General features: G+C 44.9%; 2 protein-coding genes across 2 annotated transcripts; one reads left to right on the top strand and one right to left on the bottom strand.

Annotated features, from left to right (window-relative positions):
- Positions 1-2432: 2432 nt before the first annotated feature.
- LOC131291113 (doublesex- and mab-3-related transcription factor A2) lies at positions 2433-13622 on the bottom strand. The gene is made up of 7 exons (XM_058320304.1): positions 13476-13622; positions 12660-12761; positions 12376-12586; positions 10240-10317; positions 3044-3476; positions 2847-2966; positions 2433-2745 (listed from the first exon to the last, which is right to left on the bottom strand). The coding sequence occupies exons 1-7, from the start codon at positions 13620-13622 to the stop codon at positions 2433-2435; spliced, it is 1404 nt and encodes a 467-aa protein (XP_058176287.1).
- A 7066-nt stretch (positions 13623-20688) lies between these two features.
- LOC131290925 (uncharacterized) lies at positions 20689-23310 on the top strand. Its single transcript, XM_058320112.1, has 7 exons — positions 20689-20764; positions 21054-21218; positions 21295-21998; positions 22069-22572; positions 22650-22790; positions 22869-23033; positions 23107-23310. Exons 1-7 carry the CDS (start codon positions 20689-20691, stop codon positions 23308-23310), a joined length of 1959 nt encoding a protein of 652 aa, XP_058176095.1.
- Positions 23311-23700: the final 390 nt, after the last annotated feature.

The following is a 23700-nucleotide window of genomic DNA, read 5'->3' as shown; positions in this document are numbered from 1 at the left end:
GGAATTTAATTTAACAAAAAGTAAAAAAATAGACAAATTTCAACAATTTTCATGCAAAAACTGGAAAACGCGAGCAGCTTAAAAACAGCTGTTAAAACAAAATAAAGAGTAGCATTTCTTTTAAATTTAGAACAAGTTTGTCAACTGTATTAAACCATCTATTCTTCCTGTCAAGACTTCCGGCTAATGGAGAAGTGCATAGCGTGCAGTGCCTTCAGGAATTAAGCAACTTTATCAGAAAACATCATAAAAGGTACGATAAAGTGATATACCCCACACAGCAAACCCTCCTTATGCCTCTCAGCTACAACCAATCGAAAAAACATTTACAACACTCAGAAGGGAGGATCTATTCCAACATTGTAAAGTGCAAACGAAGTAGCATTTGGTAACGAATGGCCTCACAACAATTGAAAAACATCGTTACACGATTGCTTTTGTCGGCTATGGCTAAAGTTTCGGCTTAGAATCGTAAGGCCGGCTTACTGGTCGTCGGAATATTTTTTAAAAGTCCTTAAAAGATGTAACTTTACAATAAAATTTACTTCATTTAATTAGCTTGGCTAACTTTTTTCTTATCACTGATGAAAATTTGTCTATTTTTTTTTAATGCAAACGTTAAATTCATAGAAAGTATGTCAAAAACAAATTTTAACATTTTCTGACTGTTTGTTTTGATTGTTTTTTTCAAATTGTTCGTTTCAGTTTGGTGGTCTATTTTACCTTTCCTTCCCTTTAATGTGTTTCTGTTCGTTCCTGGCTCAAGTGGCAATTTTTTCGCAAAAACCATCCCGTCCAAAAGGGTCAGCGTCGGTTACTGTTCGATGGTGGATCGAAGGGAAAGAGAGAATAAAAGAAAAAATCGCCCAGCAAACAAACCATTTTTGCAAACAGCTCACAACCGGCGCAGGTCTGCGGTTAATGGTCAAACCCGGCAGTTCAATACCCGGCCAGACCCCAAAGCAAACAGCGGAGGGAGTGTGCGTACGGGAAGAGCGAACAATCGGATATCGGTTCACCCATTACTCATCGATACAACTCATCTGCAAATGTATCTAATAAATTCAGCGCGCCCCGAAACCGAACCCGATCTAGAGTTGGGGATTTTATTTATTTTTGCTCGTGCAGGAGGATGTTGACGATTCATTTAAGTTTGTTCGAAACGTTAGCGTAAAACAAGCCGTAAGACAACAATGGAACTATACAATCCAAGCTCATTGTCCTTAACTGCACCTTAACTGCCTCACTTAGAATGCTATCACTTTCAATCTGCTAGCAAAACTTCCCACAGCTGCCAAACTGTCAAGCGCAAACCAGGCGACTGCAAACTGCGATTTTTATCGACCCAAAGTGTGCGTGTTCATTAAACGGCACTTCGGTGGTTCCGATTTGGTGATCCCTTCCCAGCGCCCCGAGTGTGGCACACTCACCCAGTGTTACACCTAAGGGTTCACACACCAAGGATGGCAAGGGTTTCGCGGTGCTGGAAGATTAGTGTGCGGCGGCGTGCAGGCGGTGAAGGATGCTTCAAAAAATTATCTGTCAATAACGAGATTCGGTTTCGGATGCCCTTTCCGCAAATGTGAAGGGTGTTTCCTTTTTTTTCATTATTATTTTCTATCCGGTTTTTTTCCCCTTCCTCGACGGTAGTGAGGAGGAAGGGAAGCGGCGGGAAGGTTGCTTTTGAAAGTCTGTTTATTTATCTTCAAGTGAAAAGATGTTTTGATCCCGATCGGCAGGCAGCGACGACCAATTTGTGTGTCACCCGCCGATGGTTTTGTCAGGGCTCAGGCGAAGTCATGTTATTCTTTCTTTCATTCTTTTTTTTCTCTCTCCCGGGAAAAGGATTTTCCCCCTTTTTTCTACCAATTTGCGTGCGTGTGAAACATGTCTCGTTTTCCGCTCCGCTAGACACGGAGCAGAGAAATCAAATAGGGGAAGAAAAACACCAGAACGACCGTTGTTTATACTATGTTGTCACTTTATAATATATTTTAATCGTTTATATTTATACAACACTATTCACTCATTTCACCAAACTTATTGTAGTTTTATTATCCTTTATCAATATATTTCCGCCGGTCCTCGAGTGTGGCGCAAACTGCAGCAGCATGCTAGTGTATGTGTGATGGTGTGTTTTGTTATTTCATATATATAGTGTTATTAAGTTGCTTGTACGCCCTCCCGATCGGGTTCAGTGGAATAGTAGAAGCCTCTTCTAGCTGCCTGTTCAAAGTACCTGGGAGAGCCGAAGCGGGATGCCTTTTTTGTAAACAAACACCTGCCGGGCTGTCATCGGTCAATAGAGCTCCCCGCGCGGAAGCGGGTCTAGCTAGCGTACAAATTGGTCATGGGATCTCTTTGTGGGAAGGTAAGCCTGTTGTTGTCGATCTCGATCGGGAGGGATGTCGCGTTTTGTTGTTGCCTCGGTTTTACTCGGATCCGTCAACGCAGGAGCTGTTGCTGGCCGGCGTGAGGCAGTTGTCGGTGCCCGGGCCGACGATGGACGGGCCGAGCACGCCCGGCTGCTGGCCCGGTCCGACCTGCTGATCCGGCGACTGCTGGTCCGGATCCTGGAGGATGGTGGGCAGGTAGCCGGTGCCGGCGTAAGGCGCGGACAGGAAGCGCTTGGTGTGCGCCTGCTGCAGAAACGAGTACCGCATCGTCGCACTACTCAGCGTCCCGGAAGGCATCAGTGGCGAGAATGCCGACTTCACTGCAAAAGACGGTGAAGGTGTGGGAACACTTTTCACGCGGGAGGGGTGGGATAAGTGGCACGGTACAGAGAGGTTTCGCTAGCCGAAAGGATGGGATGTCCCGTACCCGCGGCCGGGAGGGGTTCTTACCTGATGGCCGAGTGGAGCGTGTCGTCCCCGCAGAGCATCGCCTCCATGGCCTGGACCACGTCACCTCTGTAGCGCTGGAGTAGCAGCTCGACCTCGTTCCGGCGTCGGTTGGGAAACACACTGTTTTAGGCGTGGAGTATAGAGGAGATCCCTTGAGTATATACTAATTGTAGTGACGTGACACTGCCTACACTTACCGTAGCAACACGTCCACTGGAGAACGCTGTGACACCGGCGAGGTACTGACACCGATACTGGCATGCTGATACTGTCCGGGAACTGGCTGTTGTTGTTGTTGTTGTTGTTGCTGCTGTTGCTGCTGTTGCTGCTGCTGTTGGCCGTAAGGCAGAAAGCCGGCACCTCCGTTCACACCGACGGGAACCAACGTGGCCGGCTTGGTGTAGCCGGTCGAGTCCTTCTTGAGGCTTAGGTTCTCCGGCGCAATCGACTCGTCGGGCGTCGAGTCCACGTCCAGGTCGGACTCGGGCGAGCTCGGTGGCCCGTTTCTGCTCGGCGAACGCTTGTCCAGCGGCAGGGAGAACAGTGACGACTTGTGCCGCGGGCTGCTCGGGGACGATTCCGATTCCGTGTCGTGATCCGTCTCCGTGGATATGCGCTGACGCTTGGGTCCTGTGGAGAAGTCCAGAAGTTAAAGATGGCCACATTAGTTACCCTGGGCCCGAACCAAAATCTCATTGAACCTCAACAACTCAAACTTTAATGAGGATCTGATGTTGATTTTGCCATTCTCCAAAGACTGGCGAAACGCTGCTCAGTAAAACAAATACGGTGTATAGCAATACTAATAGAAGTCTCGGGGCGCTCATGTACACTAGCATGTAGGGCAGTGAGGAAAGTCCCTGTTTGTGGCCATGAGCAGGATGACATTCTGCAGCAGTGTGCCAACTACCAACGCGGGCCAATTGATGACGCTAGCGACAGGCAAATAAAACAACATTGGAATACAATGTATAATGGTTTTCTTCACCCGTCTCCCCATTCGCCATCACGAACTCGAACAGTGGGTAGCTAGTGATTGCCTTATGTCCACAGCTGTGGCTTCAGCGATCGGTATATTGTGAAAACAAACTGCTCCTACGAGCGCAGGTTGGCGACAAGTTGCCTAAAAACGGCAACTCGCAGCCCAAAACCGACCGACAACAGATCGGCCGGAACGGCTTCCGCACCTGGCGCGATGTAAGAGGCCGTCGGTGTATGCCGGTGCGGCTACAACATCATCTACCTGACCGCGCACCGCAGCGACCCAATCTGTGGGCTTTTGAAAATCCGTTCCGAGCAAATATTGACATCCTCCCCGGAATGGGACCCCGAAAATGGGTTTTATCCGAAAACAATGAAGTGGAGTTTCAATATTTGCCCCCGAGTAGGCTATTTATGTTATAGTAGATGTATGCCATCCATCCGCCCAGCCTAGGACCCTCGCCCTAGGGTCTCCCCAAGCCCCCGGCCGCGTCCCGCGCCCAGCAACGCAACAGTACGGGAAAGTTTGAAGATGTCAAAATGTGCCCACTTCGGGTGCCCATCACGTCAGATCGGTTGAGCGGCTGAGCGGGTGAGAGGAAGGCACCGTGTGCGATAAAGTTTCAAACGCGCGATGTAGCTGCAACAGTAAACACTCGAAACCGACGCACAGGTATAAGTAGACATTTCCGTAGAGCGTCCAGCGTCCGGGAGGAACGCAACAGATGAGTGGCAAACCGTTCGGGAAGGAAAAAAAAAGCCGTCCCCTGAACCTGAGGCAAAGATAAATAAAATAACAATCAGCCACCAGGCACGGCTCGGCTTCTGTTTGGTAAACCGAGCACCGGTCGCGGTTTCGGGTTCCAGGCTGCGTGATTCCGGACTCCCGGCTCAAGAGGACGCTTCTCCCAAATTGGATTCTCTTTTTCGACGACGAATATTACCCGAAAGCGAAGCGACCATCCGTGCCGGACTGCGAGAAAACACTATTCTTCTTCCCCCCACCCTCCCCTCCCGTCCCGTCTAACTGCCTCGTTAGGCCGCTCACAAATGTCAAACAGATTCATTAAATGTGAATTGTTGTTTCACTCGCGTCGAGTGGAAACAAAATGAAAGTGACGCGCTCGTGGAACACACAAGCGTGAGGTTTTTTTTCTTCCTTTAATTTCCACTCAAGTTTGCGCAACCCACGTGATCTCTTAAACAGCACCTGGTTTCGATTGGCTTCGTTGGCGGAAACATTAACTTTCCACGATCAAGTACAGTAGCAATGGGTTTTAGATTCTTTTAAATCATTTCATAATGAGATTCAACGTTGCCGTTGGTTTATCCATAGTGTTGAACTGTAAAGTTGAGTCTGAAAAGTAAAGCAAAACCCAAAATTTCGTGACATTTGCCACCTGCCAGAAAACTAACACCTTAGTCCTTTATTTCACTCTTTATCTACAGCTCTATAACCTCTTATAAATTGACTATGAATCGATGCCATCTTTTCATTATCACGCCACATATGGCGATGAAGAAGAGCAAGAATTTTACACAGATTTTTTGAAACAATAAATTAAAAAGTGTTCATGGAAAACAAAGTTGTCAATCGACGAGAGCATTCTAAATAAAATTACAGTTGTTCAGCAGTCAGAATGGCTGTAGTAATAAGGCACTTTTACTTAACTAATCTAAACTCTATACCAAATTGCACAATAGTTTTGAATTGCCAATATGTTTAAGTAAACTTGATACGATGTTAGAATTTGGAAAACGATCGTTGCTGTCCACTGTTTATAATGAATGAAAATGCTTTTTAAAACAAATATTAAGGAGAAGTTTATGTAAGCTGCTTAAAGTGCATTCTATAAAAAACTTATACCGAATTTTTCAAAATTTAAGCGTTTAAAAAAACGCGATTTTTATTCTCCTTTACAACATTTGTAAAAAAGAAAAACTTTCCTTTGCGCGCTGGAACTCATTTACAACATTTATCAGTTCTGTTTGTCATTCTGCTATTCATTTCAGGAAACGGTCAGGTTTGGTAATTCAGTGAGATGGTTCATTTGGTGGTTCAGTGCTCTTGCTCGTTATTATTTACCAATTTACCAATTATTTTTTTATTTTTTATTATCTGTGATTAAATACCAAAAGGTATATAATGTCACGAAATTTAGTTAAATATCCTTCCAGTTAAAAATAACTAAGTCTTTTGTTGCAATGATACATTCAATATGAAATACCGAAAAATAATCATTTTTGAGTTGTGGAAACTTTCTTCATGCTTTACCTAATATTTAATGCAGTGCATTCTGTCCCATGTTGAGGATGTATTACCTTTTGTTTTCTCTACCAGAATTATGGGTCAATTCTTCATGGATTTTCTAAGGAAAATATTTGAATACTTGTTAATTTAGTGTTTGTTTGCATTATTTTGATTAAACACTTGTTACAGCTTAGTCTAACGGCATAATTTGTACTGTCCTTTATTCTCTGTAAAATCCTAATTTAGAGCCATTATTACAAGACGCTAACGCACATATTCTATTGCTTCATTTATTTTAATGGTGTAATTCGGTTGGAAACATGCCGGTGCAGTTAATTCCACTTGAGAATTATGCCACATGTTTTCCCCAAAAATATGAAACCAGGGAAAGGCTCACAAGTATGAAACCATCGGAGTCTACCGCTCTCTTTGCTCTTAATTCCGTAAATGAAAAGGAAATTAAGGGTTTTAAAAAATATATTAAAGCAATAAAAGGAGCAAGAAGTGGTAATAAAAGATAATAATGTATTAAATAAAGATCATAATATGTTAATAGAATCAAGATACACCGGAAACGGGAAGGCTAAACGATTACTTGTTTGCCTTAAATTAATCCCTCGAGATACGGCGGCGGGTAGAAGAAACCAACCGAAACCCTACCACTTTTCTTCGGCCAGTTCCTCCCCTCCGATTTGTAGCGTCGTTGATGGTTTTCCCCCATTTTTCCACCGGCAATAATCCACCCGTGAGCCGCAACGTAATGAACTGTGTGGTCGGATATAAATTTGTTTGACACAGTGTGGAACAGTGGTATTGACACATCGTCGTCTTCCATCCCTCCCTCCCACCCCCGTGTTCTTCGTGGGCTGTTTTTCCACCCTCCCGCCCGGGAGGCAAATTCCACGCACAAAGTGTTAAAAACGCAACCCATATTGCACGGATCATTTTAATTTGGTTGGTATGTTCGGGTTCCCGTTTCCCTCATTCCCGAACCCCATCCCCCTTCCATCACCCGGGCCCACATGCATTTTATACTTTGTTTTGTGTTTTGCCCTCGCCAACCCCTTATTTGTTTACAATTGCGAAACGGAAGTGCAAGCGGGAGAAAAGCTGCGGAGGCGGTCAATTCTGGCAGTTAGTTAGACAAGTGGCCCCAGGGAGGAGGGGAGAAGGGTTTTCGCCGGCAGGGGAAACGCTCGAATCGGCGCGGTGATGAAGATAATTATTTTCCATCAAATCATCACCATAAAATTGTGCACACGCACACGCTAGATTAAGTCCTAAGAGGGACAGTTTAGGAGTCGAAGCCGCAGACCGAAGCCACGCGCCACGTGCCGGGGGAAGGGCAACGGAAAGGGAGCTACGCTACAAAAGTATAACAAAAGAGGCCGCGCGGTGAAAAATCCTGGAGCGGGGGGTTAAAACGGAAATTTAATTGGAAACCACACCGGAAACCGAAAAGTTGGTTCGAATCCTCGTGCGGTCACCCTTGGTTCGATTGAATCCGGTTCTTTTTTTTCCTCCGTCTCTATCTTTCCAGTTCCTCCCTCTTCCTTTCCCCTCGCGCATCGTGCTCTCATGATTTATCCCGGGAAAATCCCTCCGCAACGTTGGCATTTCAATTCCGAAACGCCAAAAATCGAAAAATGCCCACCGTTCTATCTCTCGCCCGTTTACCGTTCACTGTCTCTCACACTTACACAGACTTACACACACACACACACAATGAAGGCGAGAGAGCACAATGGGGACAGGCGGAAGGGTGCATCTGCTTATGCAACATAAAGAGGGTTTATCGTTTCGAAATTGAAAACATATTTTCCATTGTACCATTCCCCGGTCCGGGAAGAGGCGTTTGTGGAGGGGGCGAGAAAAGGAAGGGGGGGCCCAAGATCATAGCTCAAGAGCGGTCTCCGACATGTTCTAATAAGATCGATGCCCTTTGTTGATTGAGTTTCGAGTGGAAATTAAATTGTATCCCATTTACCAAAATACCTGCAGACGCAAAGCCAACGCCGAAACGGGTGGGCGTCCGATACGTGGAAAATCCTTCATGGTGAGGGGACGAAGGGAGCAAAGGAACGGGGCGAAAAAAAAACGATGGTTCAAGATGCAGAAACAGATATTTCAAATTAAGATAAACTGTCTTTTAACAGCAGATCTTTCTCGCATTTCGGATTCCTTTTTCTCCTTTCGTCTCCTTTTTTTTGCGTCCGTTTCCATCATTCGCAAATGGAAAAAAGGAAATGTAATACCTCTTGAGCGGGTATTGTGCTGAGCCGAGGAAAAATAAACATACACACGCACACACACAACGCAACCGGTAAACGTGGAGTGGATGGGAAACGCATTGAAGCAGCGTGGTGCCGGTTTACATTTATTCAATTTTCCTACACACACACACGCACACATACCCAGGGCGCACATAGGGAGGGAGAAGAAAAAAAAAAGAATACCACAAAACAAGCAATCCCGAGCACACTCTCAAGTACGGATGATCTTAAAGGATTGATTAAAAAAAAACCAGCGAAATTATAAATGAAGCCTCTTCAGGGCATGGGCGCTTCAATTGGCGTTATTAATTTTCCGCTTCCCTCCCTACCACCCCGTCACGCTACCCTCCGTTTTTCCCGGACGAGTACGTTTACGATTGATTTAATTGACTTTTTCCCCCCCGGGAGGCGCGGTTCCGGTTGTAAAGTGTTTATGATTTGATGAAACGGATATCGATCGATTTTCTCGCACAACTACACACACAGATAAAAACAAACAAGAAAATAACCACAGAAGAACAAACCAACGGTTTTGCGAGTAAAATAGCGAAACAAATTTTCCACCGAGCAGCCGTGATATCTCGCGCTCGTTAACTTTTGCGGTGATTGGGATCGGTGTTTACGCAAAACACAAAAAAAAGCGTGGAGGATTAGTAAAATTGCGTGAAGCCACAAACACACATCGAAACAAAAAAGAAAGCACAGCACCGATGATGTTGCGTACCTGCCCGAAACCAAAAACAAAAAACAACAGAAAGCCAGGCCGGAAAAGCGTTGACAAACAAATTCAATTAAATTCCATCCGGAAAGTACCTCCTGGTCGCCGGGAAAAGCGTGCCAGTGAGGGGCAAAATAGAAAAAAAAACACGCTCACACACACACTCGTTTTTGGAAACAAAACCCCACAATTGGAAAACACAGACAAAAACCCGAACCAAAACTCCGAAATTGCCTCCTCCCAAAGGAAGCTCGCAACATCCGCACGGATCACTGACATTTCACAAGGAACCTTTCTCCGGTCCGGTTTTTTTCCTCCCGTTGTTGCCTTCTTTATTTCCTTTTTCCTTGTTTTTTTTTTGTTGTTGGAAAAGGATCCTTCGCCGAACGCAATCCGATCCTCCGATTCAGAGATTTTCTCCGAATAAAGCCACATTTAATGAAAGATCAACGGAAAATCAATTGTATCCGAGGGGCTTCTTGAGCAGGGTGTCTCTTGTTGCTCCTTGGCTGGATATGATGGGTTTGGTCCTCCTCCTTCTCCTTCTCTTCTTCCTTTTTTGTTTGTTCCTTTTCCCCCCTTGGTTCTTCGGGAAACACGAACACTGTATCGGGATGTCAATTCAGTCAATTTCCTACTGTTTTCTCATTGATCGGGTGTAGTATTTCAAGCCCTCGCACACCACCGGGGGCGCAAGTGGTTTCGTTCCGCTTTCCCCTCGGGGTTCCACGGGGTCAACTTGGCTCTGTTTACCTGGTGCAAGCCCGGGAGGGATTATTAAAATGTTACAGGTTACAGAAAGGGCGCGAGTGGTTCTTGAAGCGTACTTCGCCGTTTACTTTCCAAGTGGCTACCAAATGCAAATCGCAACAACCACACCGATCGAACCGATGTTCATTTCGTGCGAACGAATTGTGCGGTGAAAAGTAGCAACCGTACAATTGCTCACCCCAAAACTCCAATAGGGTGTTTTCTTAGGGCTTCCGCGACAAAACTCGCATTTTAATTATTTCCCTTCGCGCATTTTTTTCATTTTATTATTAATTATTATGTTTGGTTTGCAATCACCACAGATATGTAACTTTGTGCCACCGTACATCGCAACAAGCCGCACTCGTATGGCTTTGAATGTTGATAGCGAAAATGGGGAAAACCTTATCAAAGACTCACCTGGACTGTCGGGTTCGCTTCGGTTGGGCGAGTACGCCGAATGCATGTGTTCCGCTCGCAGCCTCTGCACGTCGGTGTCTGGTGTACGGTCGAGGGGAAAGTGGGAAAGAGAATGAAAATGCAATTAACCGTTGCATATATTGTGTACTACTTCTCCGGTAGGTTTAATTTAATCAATTATGTTACGTTCTACCTGAGCTGGTGTTTTTCAATAGATGGATTAAAGAACTCATTTTTCATAAAACTACTAATATTTTTTATTAGAATTACTTGGTACATTTAGAAATTTATTAAACTAGTTCATTTGTCATTTGTTATTTTCTTACTTGAATGAACATACAACTTCCTGAGTATCTCTCTTGCTCCAATATGAGAAAAAATTAACAGAGCAATTTGCTGATGGTGTGAACTTAATAAATGAATAGCCAGTTCAAAAGAATGTTATTGCTAACACATATATAAAATGGAAAAAAAACATTGATTCATTGAAAAATATTTAGTTTCTTAATTCCAATTATACTGAAAGTTTTCTTTGGCGAAACAATCACCTTAGTTGATGCCTAAACAACACAATTATCTAAACTTTTTGCCAATTTGCGCTGGTTCTCATCTTTAAAACACGAGTTCGCACATTATTATGTGTAAGGACTGTAACAAATACTGTAAGGAGTGTTAGTTTCCTGAAACGAACATCAGTTGAGTAAATGAGCAAATTATTAGTGCAATGTAAAGTGCACATTGAACTGAAAATTTGCTCAGTAAGAACAGTAATTTACATTTGAACAAAGACATATTCGATGGAGCTTTGGATACATTTGAAATTGTTTTTTTTCTCCATGTTTTACAAAATTGAGATGAAATAAAGTGAAAATAGATTCTAGGATGTTTTAAAAGTTCGTCTGTTATCGTAGAACTGCAGTTAAATAAACGCATTGAAAAATGAATCAAAACATTTCAAAATAAATACGTGTAAAGCATAGAGTTATTTTTTACTGAATTGGCAGATTTATCGAAAACAATAACTAGCATCAAAGAGGAACTTGTATATGGTTTTTTGGTCAAGTTAGTTGATTCTTGATTTAATTTTGCTCAAGATGCAGTGCAACATCACTTTCTCTTGTTGTCTACAGTTTTCTTCTACATTTACTGTCCTGTGTGACTGATCGACGAACTCGCGTTCCCTATGCACATCGGCTCTATTTATTTTTATTGAGTAAGAGTAGTTTTTCCATCGAGCTTTTGGTTTCACATATCTTTAGTTTTTCGAAATTTTTTTGACAAAATGTCTACTAATAGGAATGAAGACTTTGTCAAAAGAAGAAAAGATAAGCTGTAAGGTGTAATGTAAAAGGTATTAATAGAGCGCTCGTTTATTTAAACTAAAATCGGTTTCATGTTGTTCTAAAGCAGGGATCGGCACATGTTCCTAGGAATGGACAAGATGATGAAAAAGAACCGAAAACCGCGGGCCAGATACCTTAAACGATGTTTTAACGTCGAATCGAGTATCAATTTTCTTCCCCGAAAGAAAAAAAAAACATAAAAATAATGTAAAGCATTTTAAAGTTTTACGTCTCATCGTAAATTTTGATACTTATTTATTTGAATTTAGTACTTTTTCCACATGTTCTTCCTTTGTTGTACTTCAATGAAATCTCTTTTATTATATTTCTAGTTAATCATTGACTCAAATTATCAATGTTTCTCTGGCTTACTCTCATTTGCTAAAATAGTTCAGTTTCAAGCAGTGTTTTCATATTTTGTCTCGCAGTGGTACCGACACATGTTTTCGTTGAAGTAATTATTGTGGATTCAAAGTAAAGCATGGCATTTTTGGCCCTCGATTTTCGATGCGAGAAAGGGTAATATTAGAACGATTGATAGTAAAAAGCGACCGGACGATCTTAAAAAAGTATTCGGGTTCGTCGCCTACTGTTGTTCGAATGATCCCATAAAAGTTTTCGGGTTCATCGCCTGCTATTGAACATTGCGTTGAACAGTTTCAACAGACGTTTTTATCAACATAAAAAGTGTGATATCGTGAACAAATTCGATAGGAAGTTGAATTTCTTTGCATATTCAGTGCTCTGTTGTAAAGTGTTGGTTGATCGAGTGAGAAAAATTGGGTGGACTTACCCGGTTCAGCGGCCGTGTAGCTGTGATGGGTGGTGCTTTCCGCGTCGTTCGGCGGCGAAGGGATGCCGCCGTGAAACTGGCCGACCGCCGGCACCGGACCCGACTCGCCGGACCCCGTCTGGCTCACCCCGTGCACCCCCGTCGACCCGTACAGCAGCCCGAGGTCCCGCACCTCGTTCTCCTCCTGTGCCTGCTGGCGGCGCAGGGCAACCTGGGAAAGGAAATGGGGGGGAGTGGAAAGTCAAAGTCCGCCCGGAAAGCAGTCGACGTGAGATCTCACTCACCTGGGCGGCCATCACCCGCTGCCGTTCGGCGATCAAGGTACACTTCGCACACACGCAGTCCCGCCAGCGACAGTAGCGCTTGTGGCCCTTCAGGGCGCTCACCTACGGGGGGAGGGGGGAGGGTAAAAGAAAGGGGGGGGGGGGGGGGGGGAGAAGGAAAAGAAAAACCACACCGAAAATTAGCACCGATGGACACCTTTCGCGGCTTTCGTTTCGTGCTTCTGCCTTTGCTGCCTTCCCCTCTCGCACCTTCACACCAAAGGTTCCGCCAACCACCTCTCTTCTCTCAGTTCTTGCTGGGGGGTTTTTTTTTTCTTTTGGAAAAGGAAACTAAAAAATCCTTTCGAGCTGGCGAGCGCAACGGAATGGAATTGAATTAGGTTCAGTGTGTTGATGTACCTCACGAAGGAACGCATTTCGGTTGGGTTGATTGTTGGGTTGTCGGCCTGGTGTCGGATTGCGGCCTTGCAACGCGTGCTCGCACGAAGCCACGAAACTAGGCGACACCACCACCACCACCACCACCACCACCCCGCGGGGGGGGGGGGGGGGGAGAGGGTCTCGAGGGAAACTGTACGGAAAGGAGAAAACGCTTGCTCGGGCATTTTTCCTCTTACCCCCCCCGGAAAACCCAAAGTGGTGTTTGTTTTAATGTTTTCCCCCATGCCCTTTTTTTTTGCTTTGTTTGTAACTTTTACTCCACCATCAGGGGACACAGTTTTTCTTGGATTTTCTCTCGGGCTTTAGCACCGGGTCTCGGCACCGACGCTGGGGCTGAGTGGAGCTGGGCTGGGCTGGGCTGTGGATCACACTTACCACTCCATGGTTGCGACATCGGGCACACTTTGGCGTGCGCTGGTAGCGCTCCGAGGCGGCCCGAAGGAAAAACGCCGGTGGCAACGCGCCGAGCACCGGATGCTGCTGCATCAGGTTGGACATGTCAACGCCACTTGGCAAGCTCATCCTGTGCGGCCTGTTCTATTTTGTTTCTTTTTGTTGCCTCTGTCACAATCACACACGCACACGCACCCAACAAACACCTCTTGCGATTTCAAAGATGATCCCCAAAAACTAAACACTTCGCCTTCTTTGGTGGACACTTGGTGGCCTTTGCACGATCAGGATGTTTTCCGACTGTCGAGACACGAACGCGGCGAGAAAACAAAAAGCCCACACGAACACCGTAGACCCGGAGTGTCTCTGCCACTGGACCGAACTCTAGCTGGAAAAATGGAAACTCTTGCCGCACCCTTGGTGCGCTAGATGGGGGAAAAAACAACCCCCGAAAAACCGGACCCGGTAGGCGACGAACCGGTGGACCGAGCGCGAGTGTACGGTGGCAACGAACCGCTCGAGCGCGTAACACATTCCTCGTCGAACATTCAAAAGCAACTGATTCAAAATTGTTTCAACAATTGCCATCCCGTATCTAAGCGCTAAGAGCCTAAAAATCGGATAAACAAACGCTCAATCGCTACCTTCCCTGCTGCGCCTTCGCCCCAAGGGGGTAGGAAAGGGGCGGGTGAGGGGGATGGAGAGGGGGGTTAAAAGGAAGGGTCGCGTGAATGGTAAGAGGTGTGTTCCTTTCTCAGCAGCTGCACGGAGCAGAAGCGAAGAAGAACCGCACAAACACGAAACGGTTGCGGAACAAAAAACCCAACCAACCTATTGGTGAGCTCTAGGTCGAGGTATGTGTGTTTGTGTGTGGTTTGTGTGCAAGAGTGAGCGAGCGAGCGCCCGGTCCGTGGCGGGTGTGTCCTCGCCGGGAAAAGTGAGTCCTTGCGCGCGGTGCGAAAAGGACGAGCGTAGGGTTCGTCGCTTGCTTCGGACTTTTTGTGCGCGCGGGGGGAACCGGCACCGAGCGGGGCCCGAACCGCGCGACACGCTCAGTACATAAATGAAATACAATTATACAACTCAGCCAACCAAAGCTAACCTTTGGCGGCCCTGTCCTCCAGGGGTCGGATCATTCTCGGGGCTGCTCGAAAGTTCAATCCATCGCACGACAAATCCATCCTCCCCGCGGCGTGTATGTACGGAATCTGTGATCAATTTCCCATTTGCGGGGTTCGTTGCTTACTCGCTTTTTTTATTTGTTGCTTCTTGTTTCTTTCGTTCTCACTTCTTGAGCGACACACGGTGCTACACTGTTATGTATCGAGCCGATCGAACGTTAATCCTTATTTATAGTCACACACCGGCTTTAGGGAATGGGAGGGCGAGACGATAATAACTGTGTTCGCATAAAGCCCTCACGTCGCGAGACGTATGATAATTTTCCTCCAGCATCGCTCCTAACCGACCACCGAAACAATGAAGCACGGGTTCGAAATAATTCAAACACGCTCGATTGAGCACCACGGCTCAATAGTGGAAAAACAAAAAAACACACACACATCATCATCTTAATTCGATCCCGGATAAAAGGAATGTGGGACCGGAACGTGAGTTTTTCCGTTAACGAGCTTGACAAGGTTTTTTTTTGTTCTCCTCGCTCGGTAGCAGTTTCCAACGAATTGATTATTTCTTTTTTCCCAGCCTCGGACTAACGGTTCGGGTAGCACCAAACATGTAAGTTTACGACACAACAACTGGCCGGAAAAATGGCACGGCCTTTGGCCGCAATTTTAATGAATACTTTGTCATTGCCCGGGGAAAACCGAGGGAACGGTAGAAAGGAGTAGATGTGGAGGTGCCTGTTTATTTTCTCGATGGTTTATAGATAAGGTCTGGTTGATAAACCGTAAGCGTCTTATGAACATTGACAGCGTGAGTTATGTTGTTTTAGATCGGTAGAAAAGAATGATAGTTAAGAGATGATAATATCACCAAATATAAGAATAATCCTAACGATATGTTTGATTTCAAATTTCATGATTATAAATCGTTGAACGAAGAACATAGATGAGTTTTAAATTTGAAATCCCAGTCAATGATAAATGATCCATAAAACGAAAAACCGAAAAAAAATAGTTCAAACGAACCTCTCGTTTCTTTAGGATTAACGGCATATTGTAAATCTTACTTCAAATCTAAAACATGTTTTCAAACATCAGAAATAACTATTTAAAAAAAAAAATTAGCAAACTTTCAACTTGAAACCCACAGCCGATGAATGTAACAATAACATAATTGAAACATAAAAGAGTAAAGCCTCTCCTCCTGCAAAATTGTACAGAATGCATCACGATGGTTTAAATGGAAGGAACAGTTTAACTTTCCCTAAATAGGTTGAACCAAGATCAATTGAAAATTATCTAGAAGAAAACAAAGTCCAGAACACATTCACTACACATGATTTTGCTTGATTCTTGATAACAAATGAAATTTAAAAACTACTAAAAATGTACAGATTAGACAACGAATGCATGAAAGAGAAGGAAAAATCGACATTGATTTTGAATGCTGAGACGATGTAAGTAGGTTTCAAATATATTCAAAAGAAAACTCCCATTTGGGTGGATGCGAAAGATTTAAATAAGGGAAAAAGTAGAGAAGAAATTAATAAGAGCCGGTACCGGTAGGCAAAACACATTCAATTACCAAAAACATGAAGAACATATTGAAGTAAAACAGTGTCTTTCATATAACAATGTATAATGACATATTCGATTTGAAATAAACGTGTTAACCGAGAAATCACTAAATTAACTGTTTTAACTGTTTCAATAAGGATATTATTCTTTCCGTTTAGCATATTTGTAAACCTCAATTTGTGTAATACATATACATTGCATATACATTTTGGCTGAAAACAAAAAAAAGGGAAAGCCAAATCGCTTAACATCTCTGCAAATAATGTTGTGTCGCTGCGAGAAGCCATGTCTACGCCGGTGCGATAGATGTAACTTTCTCCATCGAAATTTTATCTTTCCCAATGCCGAACCGTTGGCGGAAGAACCACCCCGAACCGTGCAAGGCTGATAAGAAAACTCAGAAGGAGTGGCATTTTCCGGCATTTCACCGACGGGCTTTGACTGTGAAAGAGGAAGAGTGGAAAGAGGAGGGATGGGGGGAGACTGCTTGTTAAATATCGGATATGAAAAAGATAGAAAGTTGGAAGAAGAAGCAAGCGATGACAAAAACTGTGAATAAATAACTCGCTACACGACTCGCTACCGTCTCCGATGTTTCCACTCTTTGCCGGAAAAGTTTTCCCGAACGTTGCGACCTCCATTGCGCGCATCGTAACGACTCGTTCGCCAATGTTTTATTGGTTTTAGCGGTTAGTGGGTTGTATGGTTTTGTAAACTAAATTATACATAAATTTATGATAAATACCGTCCGTCATGCGGTTACTTGACGCTCGCTAACGTTAAGTCTGGAGTGGAAAGTTCGCTCAGCCGAAAGTTAGAAGACAGCAATGAACAAGCAGTGCTAACGCTGCTACAGAAGCAGCGTCCTCCACATAGACAAATCCGTTGATCAACGAAATCGTTATTCGGAAAAACGGTCAATGTTACTCTATGCGATCTATGTTCAGTGGCGTCCATTCATGTTGCGGTCCAACATGGCGAGAGCGAGACGGCCCTAGGTGCACGTCCGACCATGTTGGCCGACAAAGAGGCGTGGCCTCCGAGAAATGGAGAATCGTTGCGCGCTCGCCATAAGCCCGCCAGGCGTACAGTCTGTTACAGTTTTCCCTGCGAGTGCAGGAGCGGGCGTGGAAAACCCGGGGCCAGCAGGAGGGGGGGGGGGGGGGGGAAACTTTGCCGGGAAAAAGAACGACCGATATTGTATATTATGTGGACATCTTGGCCTTCGCCTCACTCTGGCTGAAAGCTCTCAGCGATCCGTTCGTTTAATAACAGTACACTAACAGTAATTGTGCAAAAGGGCGCGGTAAGCATCTTTTTGGCAATACTAGCGAAGATGTGTATTTACTGACGTACTACACACACACACACCCCGGCACCGCCAGGCGTGCACCTCCACCGCCTTGGCATCCTTACATCGCTCAGCTAGGTCACTTTTCAGATGTATATATCATCACAACTTGTATCTATAGACTGTTCCGTTTGCTAATGGTTATTAATATGGCACAAAGGCGACATTTGCCATACAAGGACAGGAATTTAAATAACAACATTTATCCCAATGTTTCATACATGGGCGTTGGCCGGGTTTTTCCAACGAAAGTATTTCTGAACGCCAGTACTTGAGAAGAAGAGTTTCTCTTCTCGGCTGAAACTTTATCTCCGGCGAAGAAATAACATTTTTTATGTGAAAAAAGAACCAATAGATAAACTTAAATTAAAAGAACGGTGGCGTTTGTTTTCGGAGAAGAAACTAGCATTTAGTCATAACAAAGATTATTAGATAAAATACAGCATTTTCCGGCGTTACGAAAGCATTGTTTGAAGCTTTACAATAAATTACAACTAAACTTAGGAAGTTATACAAAGCTACCAATCAGTTTTAGTTCGAAAAATAATAAGAATATAACATACAAACAGAAACGTTGATGAATAAATCAAAGCAACTAGAAGAAAACGAATAAAAAATCAAAGTAACTAGTTAAAGTGCTTACAGAATGTTAACAATAGCTTAAATCGATGGGTTGATAAACTTCTACTCTGCTATCTGTTACACAACATGGATTTAAACTCCCTGGACTGCAATTGCTAGTAAAAGTACAAATCCATTGTGTAAACTTACACCACATTTCTTGTTTCTAAAATATTTAATCAAAATTTCACTTTAAACATTTAAAAAATAATGGGTGATAGGATGTTAATAATTGTATTTGTGTTAATCGTTGATAAATTCAAGCTCTTTGAGAATCGAAGGTGTTTACAGAGATCTTCAGAAATTGCAATACTTCCCTCTAACTATTTTTTTTTTATTTTAGACATCACAAATGATGTGCTAATGAGCAAACAGAACATGTTGGCATGAAGACATGTTGGCTCAAATAGAAGAAGTTCGCCGATGCGGGCTGTTGAACAATTTGAACGGCAAACTTTTGCGCAACGTTGCCCATTTTGCGGACTTTTTCACATGACAATTTCGACGGCCCTTGAGTGGTGTTAACATGTCACCGAAAGATCGGGAACAAAGATTGTTTGGCAAATTGGGAAGGGGTTGGGGGAGCGGATCTGTGTAACGACGTGTTCAGGCATCAGGTGTTGATGGCAAAATGCTGTCCCCAAAATGTGAGATAAATGACCCATTTCTATCAGCTTTCTGGAATCGGTGCCAATCTGATAAATGTTAAATTTGGTGCTGGCGTTAATAGTAAAGTATATTGATTATTGTTTACGATGTCGAATGCGATGTCTTTCGCAGAGACTTTTGCGGTTAATAAACAGAACGTAAAAGTTTCTCTAACTCGAATGAAAGTTTAGTAACGGAAAGTATACGAAAATGGAGTAAAGAAAAAATGGCCAATGCACTACCTATGTTAACTCCGCATAAGGCCGCATAAACTATGAGAAGTGCTAGGTTTAAGAATTGCTCTTGAAACAACATTTGAAGAATATCTCGAGGGTTTCAAGAGACACCATCATGAGGCCTCTTTCAGTCCGTTTGTCTACAGTGTGAATGAGTGAGTACTTGTTGATTTTTTTTTTTTTGTTAAATGAAGAGCAATCGTGTTCAAGAATAAAGATAGACGACCTAAGCTTCAGTAATTAAGCCTACTAAAGGACATCGTTATCCTTAATGTGAAGGTTAGCTCCTAATCTGCCTACAGTTAGGCATTCTGTTAGTATAACCGCTACGAGATCTCAAGGATGAACAAATGAACGCAACGTACAGCTACTCTATAAAGCATTCGTACAGTCACCATTTTAATGTCAACCTTATTTTCAATGTGAATACTTCACCTAAACCAAAAAAGTAAATAGAATGTTTCATTTGAAATGCTATTTAATATTTTAAAAATTGATTGTTGGTCTGCAGTTGTTGTTTAAGAAAAAGAACAGCCACTCCAATTAAATCTTTGATGACCTAGAAACTCCTGTTAGAAGTGTAGTTATGCAGTTCGTTGTTACTTTTCGGACCTTCTTTTTACGTGATCGTGAAGTATCGAAGGATTTTAGTTTTTGTAATAATTTATAGTTTTATCCTCGTACATCCAACATGTAATATAAGGTCAGCCAGTGAATGCATCAGGATTTAAAGTTGTGGAACAAAATTGTGGAACAGAAATGACAAGAGTCGTGACGTCGGCACTTGTTTCCGTAGTTTTACTGAACATTTCAAATTGTGAGCAGTGAGCATTAAATTGTTAATGTTAGTCAACTTCAAATGATGGCTTCTAGGGAACCATAACAAACGATACCTCAAGAAACCGGAGTGTTACAAAAACTTATAGAGAATTTTGTCAAATAGGCAAAGGACAGGAAGTGAGAAATCACATTTCTATTCAAATTTTCTGCTTAAATTCTGTCCATGCTCATGTACTCACTGCGAAAGGAAGGCAAGATTACTGTCCGGATACTTTGTTGAGGAACTGTGGTTCATCGTCGACAAAACCGTGTAAGCACCGTGTAAGCAAAGTCCACATGTGAACGGGCGAACGTGCGACACGCCACCGGATGCCATAAAACCCACAATTGTCACTTCTAGTCCACCAGCTCCAGCAAGCTGTCAGTTTTTCTACGCGTCGGCGCAATTGGCGTGTATCAAAATTCGTCAGAAATACGAAGTTAGAGAAAATCTTGTGTACTGCACCGACGTTCACGTGAGCCACGGCCAATAATGTCCATGTTTTGCAACACCGCAGACTAATCCATCGCGTATTTCCCCGGGGAAAGCACTGTTTAGCGTTGGTACGTACCTGATCGGGAGCAGAATCCGGTTCCGGTTCTGGCAGGAGGCTGTGAAACGGTGGCACGTTCGTCGTGTCGAGCAAAAGGATGTGTCATTAAAAATTAACATCGGTACGGTGTCATGGTGCGCTCTATTCCTTCCAGTGACCAGATGGCAGCAGGGACGTTCTGGCGGAGCGCAAACATCTCGAAACAACTAGAGCGCATTTGAATTTGGAATGACCTAGAGTGCTGTGCATTCACCCTCCGGCAGAATGGTTCGACTAGCGGGCGACGACAGCGAAACGCTGCAGGACATGACTAAGATGGACGCTGCCGATCGGCTGCAAGGTACCATATTGTTGGACGTGCTTTTCCTGCTTTTTTTCTTTTAGGTGTTTTGAAACAGCAGGTGCAATCAGCCGGGTTCCAGGTGTAGGTGTTTAGTATGGAGCCTGATTTGAAACGAAGAAAAAGTTTGTTATAATTTTCAAAAATGTGGGATTCTAATCCATAAAATAACCTTGTTATGCCAATTGCATACCTTTAGGCGCTCGAACATTTCCTGGTGGGAGCCGCATCCCGCATGTCGTGGTTCTTGGGTTTTAAACATATTCCTTTGTACCTTTCTCTCCAACAGCCCACATGGAGCTGACGACGTTGTTAGGCTTAGCATTGGGAGTTGTCGCTCTTATCATGGTTTTGTTCCTATACGTCAACAAGATACGGTGCTTTGGAACATCGCCCCTATTTCCGCTATCCTTCGAGGAACATCTGATTTCGGAGAAAACCTTCCATCGGATTCGTAAGTATCTGCGATGCCGACGCTGACCTCCCCTTTGCGATTCTATGTATTTGGTTGGCACTATTTTGGTACGCAGGGAATCGGTTCGCCTACGATGGAAACAACAGCTCCGACTCGGAGGATGAGACGATCCGGCGGCTGCGGTTGGAATCGTGCAGTGAGCCGTACAGCGCCAGCACCTCCTGCTACCACGCCAACGAGAACATTCTCGCCCACTACGCGCCACACTTCAATAGCTTCAACAAAATCCTCACCGGCGGCAAGCACGGGCACAGCTCGCGGGATCCGCTGGCGATGGCGGAGGGGGGCAAGATTGGGATGCCGCATTCGAGCAACGACTGCAGCTCCAACAGCTCGGCCGAGGTGAGTCTGGAACCCGGAGCGCCCCTGCTGCTGGATGCGCACGTCAGCAGTGACCGAATCGGTGGCTCGACGGCACATGAACCCTGTTCCGGAGGTGGTGGTGGTGCCCCTGCGCTGGAGTCTACCTGGTCTGGGGCGGGAGATCTGAAGTTAATTAGCGAGCTGCTGCTGCCGGAGTTTACGAAGGAAACCGACGAGCGTGCACAGCCGGTGAAGAGCAAAAAGAGCAAATCAGCGACCAGCAATCGTAGTGATGTTAGTAAGAGTAATGAGAGCGAGCTGTCCGGCATGCTCGACCAGCGAAGCAATGGGAAGATGAAGCCGTACGTCGAGGATGATCCGATGGTCGGGTTTGGAGAGGCCGGTCCATTGGTGCAGCAGGACAGTTTGGACGACGTGCTTAGTCTCAACAATGATGTAAGTGTAATGATCCACCTCTGCCCACTGGATCTAACAGCTATCTTCCTCGGCCAATCTTTGTTGGCAGTGTATTTTAGTATTTTCGAACGAGCCACTGTTCGATACGAGCGACCTGAAGTCACTCAAATCCGACGGTGAGCTGACGAACAGCGGCTTCGAAGGGCCGCCGGCCGTGCCGAGCTCGAACGGGACGCTGGAGATCTCGCTGCTCTACGACGCGCCGATGCGCAAGATGACCGTGCACGTACTGCAGGCCCGAGGGATCGCCTCCCGCGGCGACAAGGGCACGGCCACGCACACCCAGGTGCGCCTGCTGATGCTTCCGGCGAAGCGCCAAAAGCACAAAACCAAAATCCGCTCGGGCGAAAACCCGCAGTTCATGGAGAGCTTCCTGCTGCACCGCGTCAACCCGGAGGAGGTGAACTCGATGGGGCTGCGCATCCGCGTGTACGGCTGCGAGCGGATGCGCCGGGAGCGTCTGATCGGCGAGACGATCGTCAGCTTCGCCAACATTGACTTGGAACTGGAGACCAACTTGTGGCTCCCGATTGAACCTCGCTCGTCGGTCGCGGTAAGTTGCGTTCGGTTTTCGCTGCAAGAAATGGTAACGTAACAGATTAATGGGGTTGTACACATTTTTCGTTCCAGGATACAACGTCCACGAGCGACTTACTTAGCATCGCGAGATCCGACAGTGCTGGATCAACGAACTCCATGCAACATGGAGGTGTTCCGGAGCTGTTACTTGGTTTGGGATACAACGGCATCACTGGACGACTGACGGTTGAGGTTGGATTAACAGAGTCTCTAAACCTTAATCCTTATTTAACACCCCCTCCTTTTGTCTTCCTGGTTCCATCGTTTCAGATTGTGAAAGGTAGCCACTTCCGGAACCACACGGTACCGAAGGTGCCGGATACGTACGTAAAGCTTTGTCTGGTGAGCAGCATGGGCCAGGAGATTGGGCGCGCCAAGACATCGACACGCCGCGGTCAGTCCAACCCGCTGTTTAAGGAAACATTCATTTTTCAGGTAAGCACCCGCACCCGGGTTAAAGTTACTGTGCGTCTCTCTGAAAACACATTTCCCTCCTGGGCGTTTGCAGGTGGCACTCTTTCAGCTGAACGATGTCACCCTCATCGTGTCCGTGTACGCCAAGCGCAACATGAAACGCAACGAAATGGTGGGCTGGTTTAGCATGGGCCTCAACTCGAGCGGGCCGGAGGAGATGATCCACTGGAACGAGATGCGCGAATCGAGCACCCGGTCGGAGCCGATCACCCGTTGGCACGTGCTGGTCGATTCCTGATTTTAAACGCCCCCCCATTCGACCGCGACGAGCCCCGAACACGGGCGCGCTCGCACGAGCCGGATGCTGGGAGCGAAAAAATAAAAACAAAATTGTTTGGTCCAATTTGAAAATACACACACGCACCCGAACAGGGGCGCGGTAGACAACACAAAAAAAAAACGTAAAACAAACATTGGAAGATTTAAGAAAAACAAACACCTTGGAAAAAGGCCTCCCAAGTGGGCCTATTTTAACTAATTCTTTACTATTCAATCCAATTATTGATGTAACTTGTCAAACGATCGATACCTTTTTCTTTGTCCGTCGGAAAACAAAACAAAAGATTTGAATGGTATTTATTAAAATGGTAATAAATTACAAACATGTTAATAAAAAGTTTGATATTTA

Source organism: Anopheles ziemanni, chromosome X (assembly GCF_943734765.1).
Source record: "Anopheles ziemanni chromosome X, idAnoZiCoDA_A2_x.2, whole genome shotgun sequence".
Lineage (NCBI taxonomy): Eukaryota > Metazoa > Arthropoda > Insecta > Diptera > Culicidae > Anopheles > Anopheles ziemanni.
The sequence above is the reverse complement of the archived record's forward strand: the minus strand, read 5'-3'. Positions and strand labels throughout refer to the sequence as shown.

Coding starts and splice junctions, on each gene's coding strand:
- LOC131291113 (XM_058320304.1), bottom strand. CDS start 13,622: ATGAGCTTGCCAAGTGGCGTTGACATGTCCAACCTGATGCAGCAGCAT. Junction 12,587..12,659: donor AGCGGGTGATGGCCGCCCAG/GTGAGTGAGATC, acceptor TTCCTTTCCCAG/GTTGCCCTGCGCCGCCAGCA. Junction 2,746..2,846: donor ACGCTCCACTCGGCCATCAG/GTAAGAACCCCT, acceptor CCGCGTGAAAAG/TGTTCCCACACCTTCACCGT.
- LOC131290925 (XM_058320112.1), top strand. CDS start 20,689: ATGGTTCGACTAGCGGGCGACGACAGCGAAACGCTGCAGGACATGACT. Junction 22,791..22,868: donor CTGGACGACTGACGGTTGAG/GTTGGATTAACA, acceptor CCATCGTTTCAG/ATTGTGAAAGGTAGCCACTT. Junction 23,034..23,106: donor AGGAAACATTCATTTTTCAG/GTAAGCACCCGC, acceptor GGGCGTTTGCAG/GTGGCACTCTTTCAGCTGAA.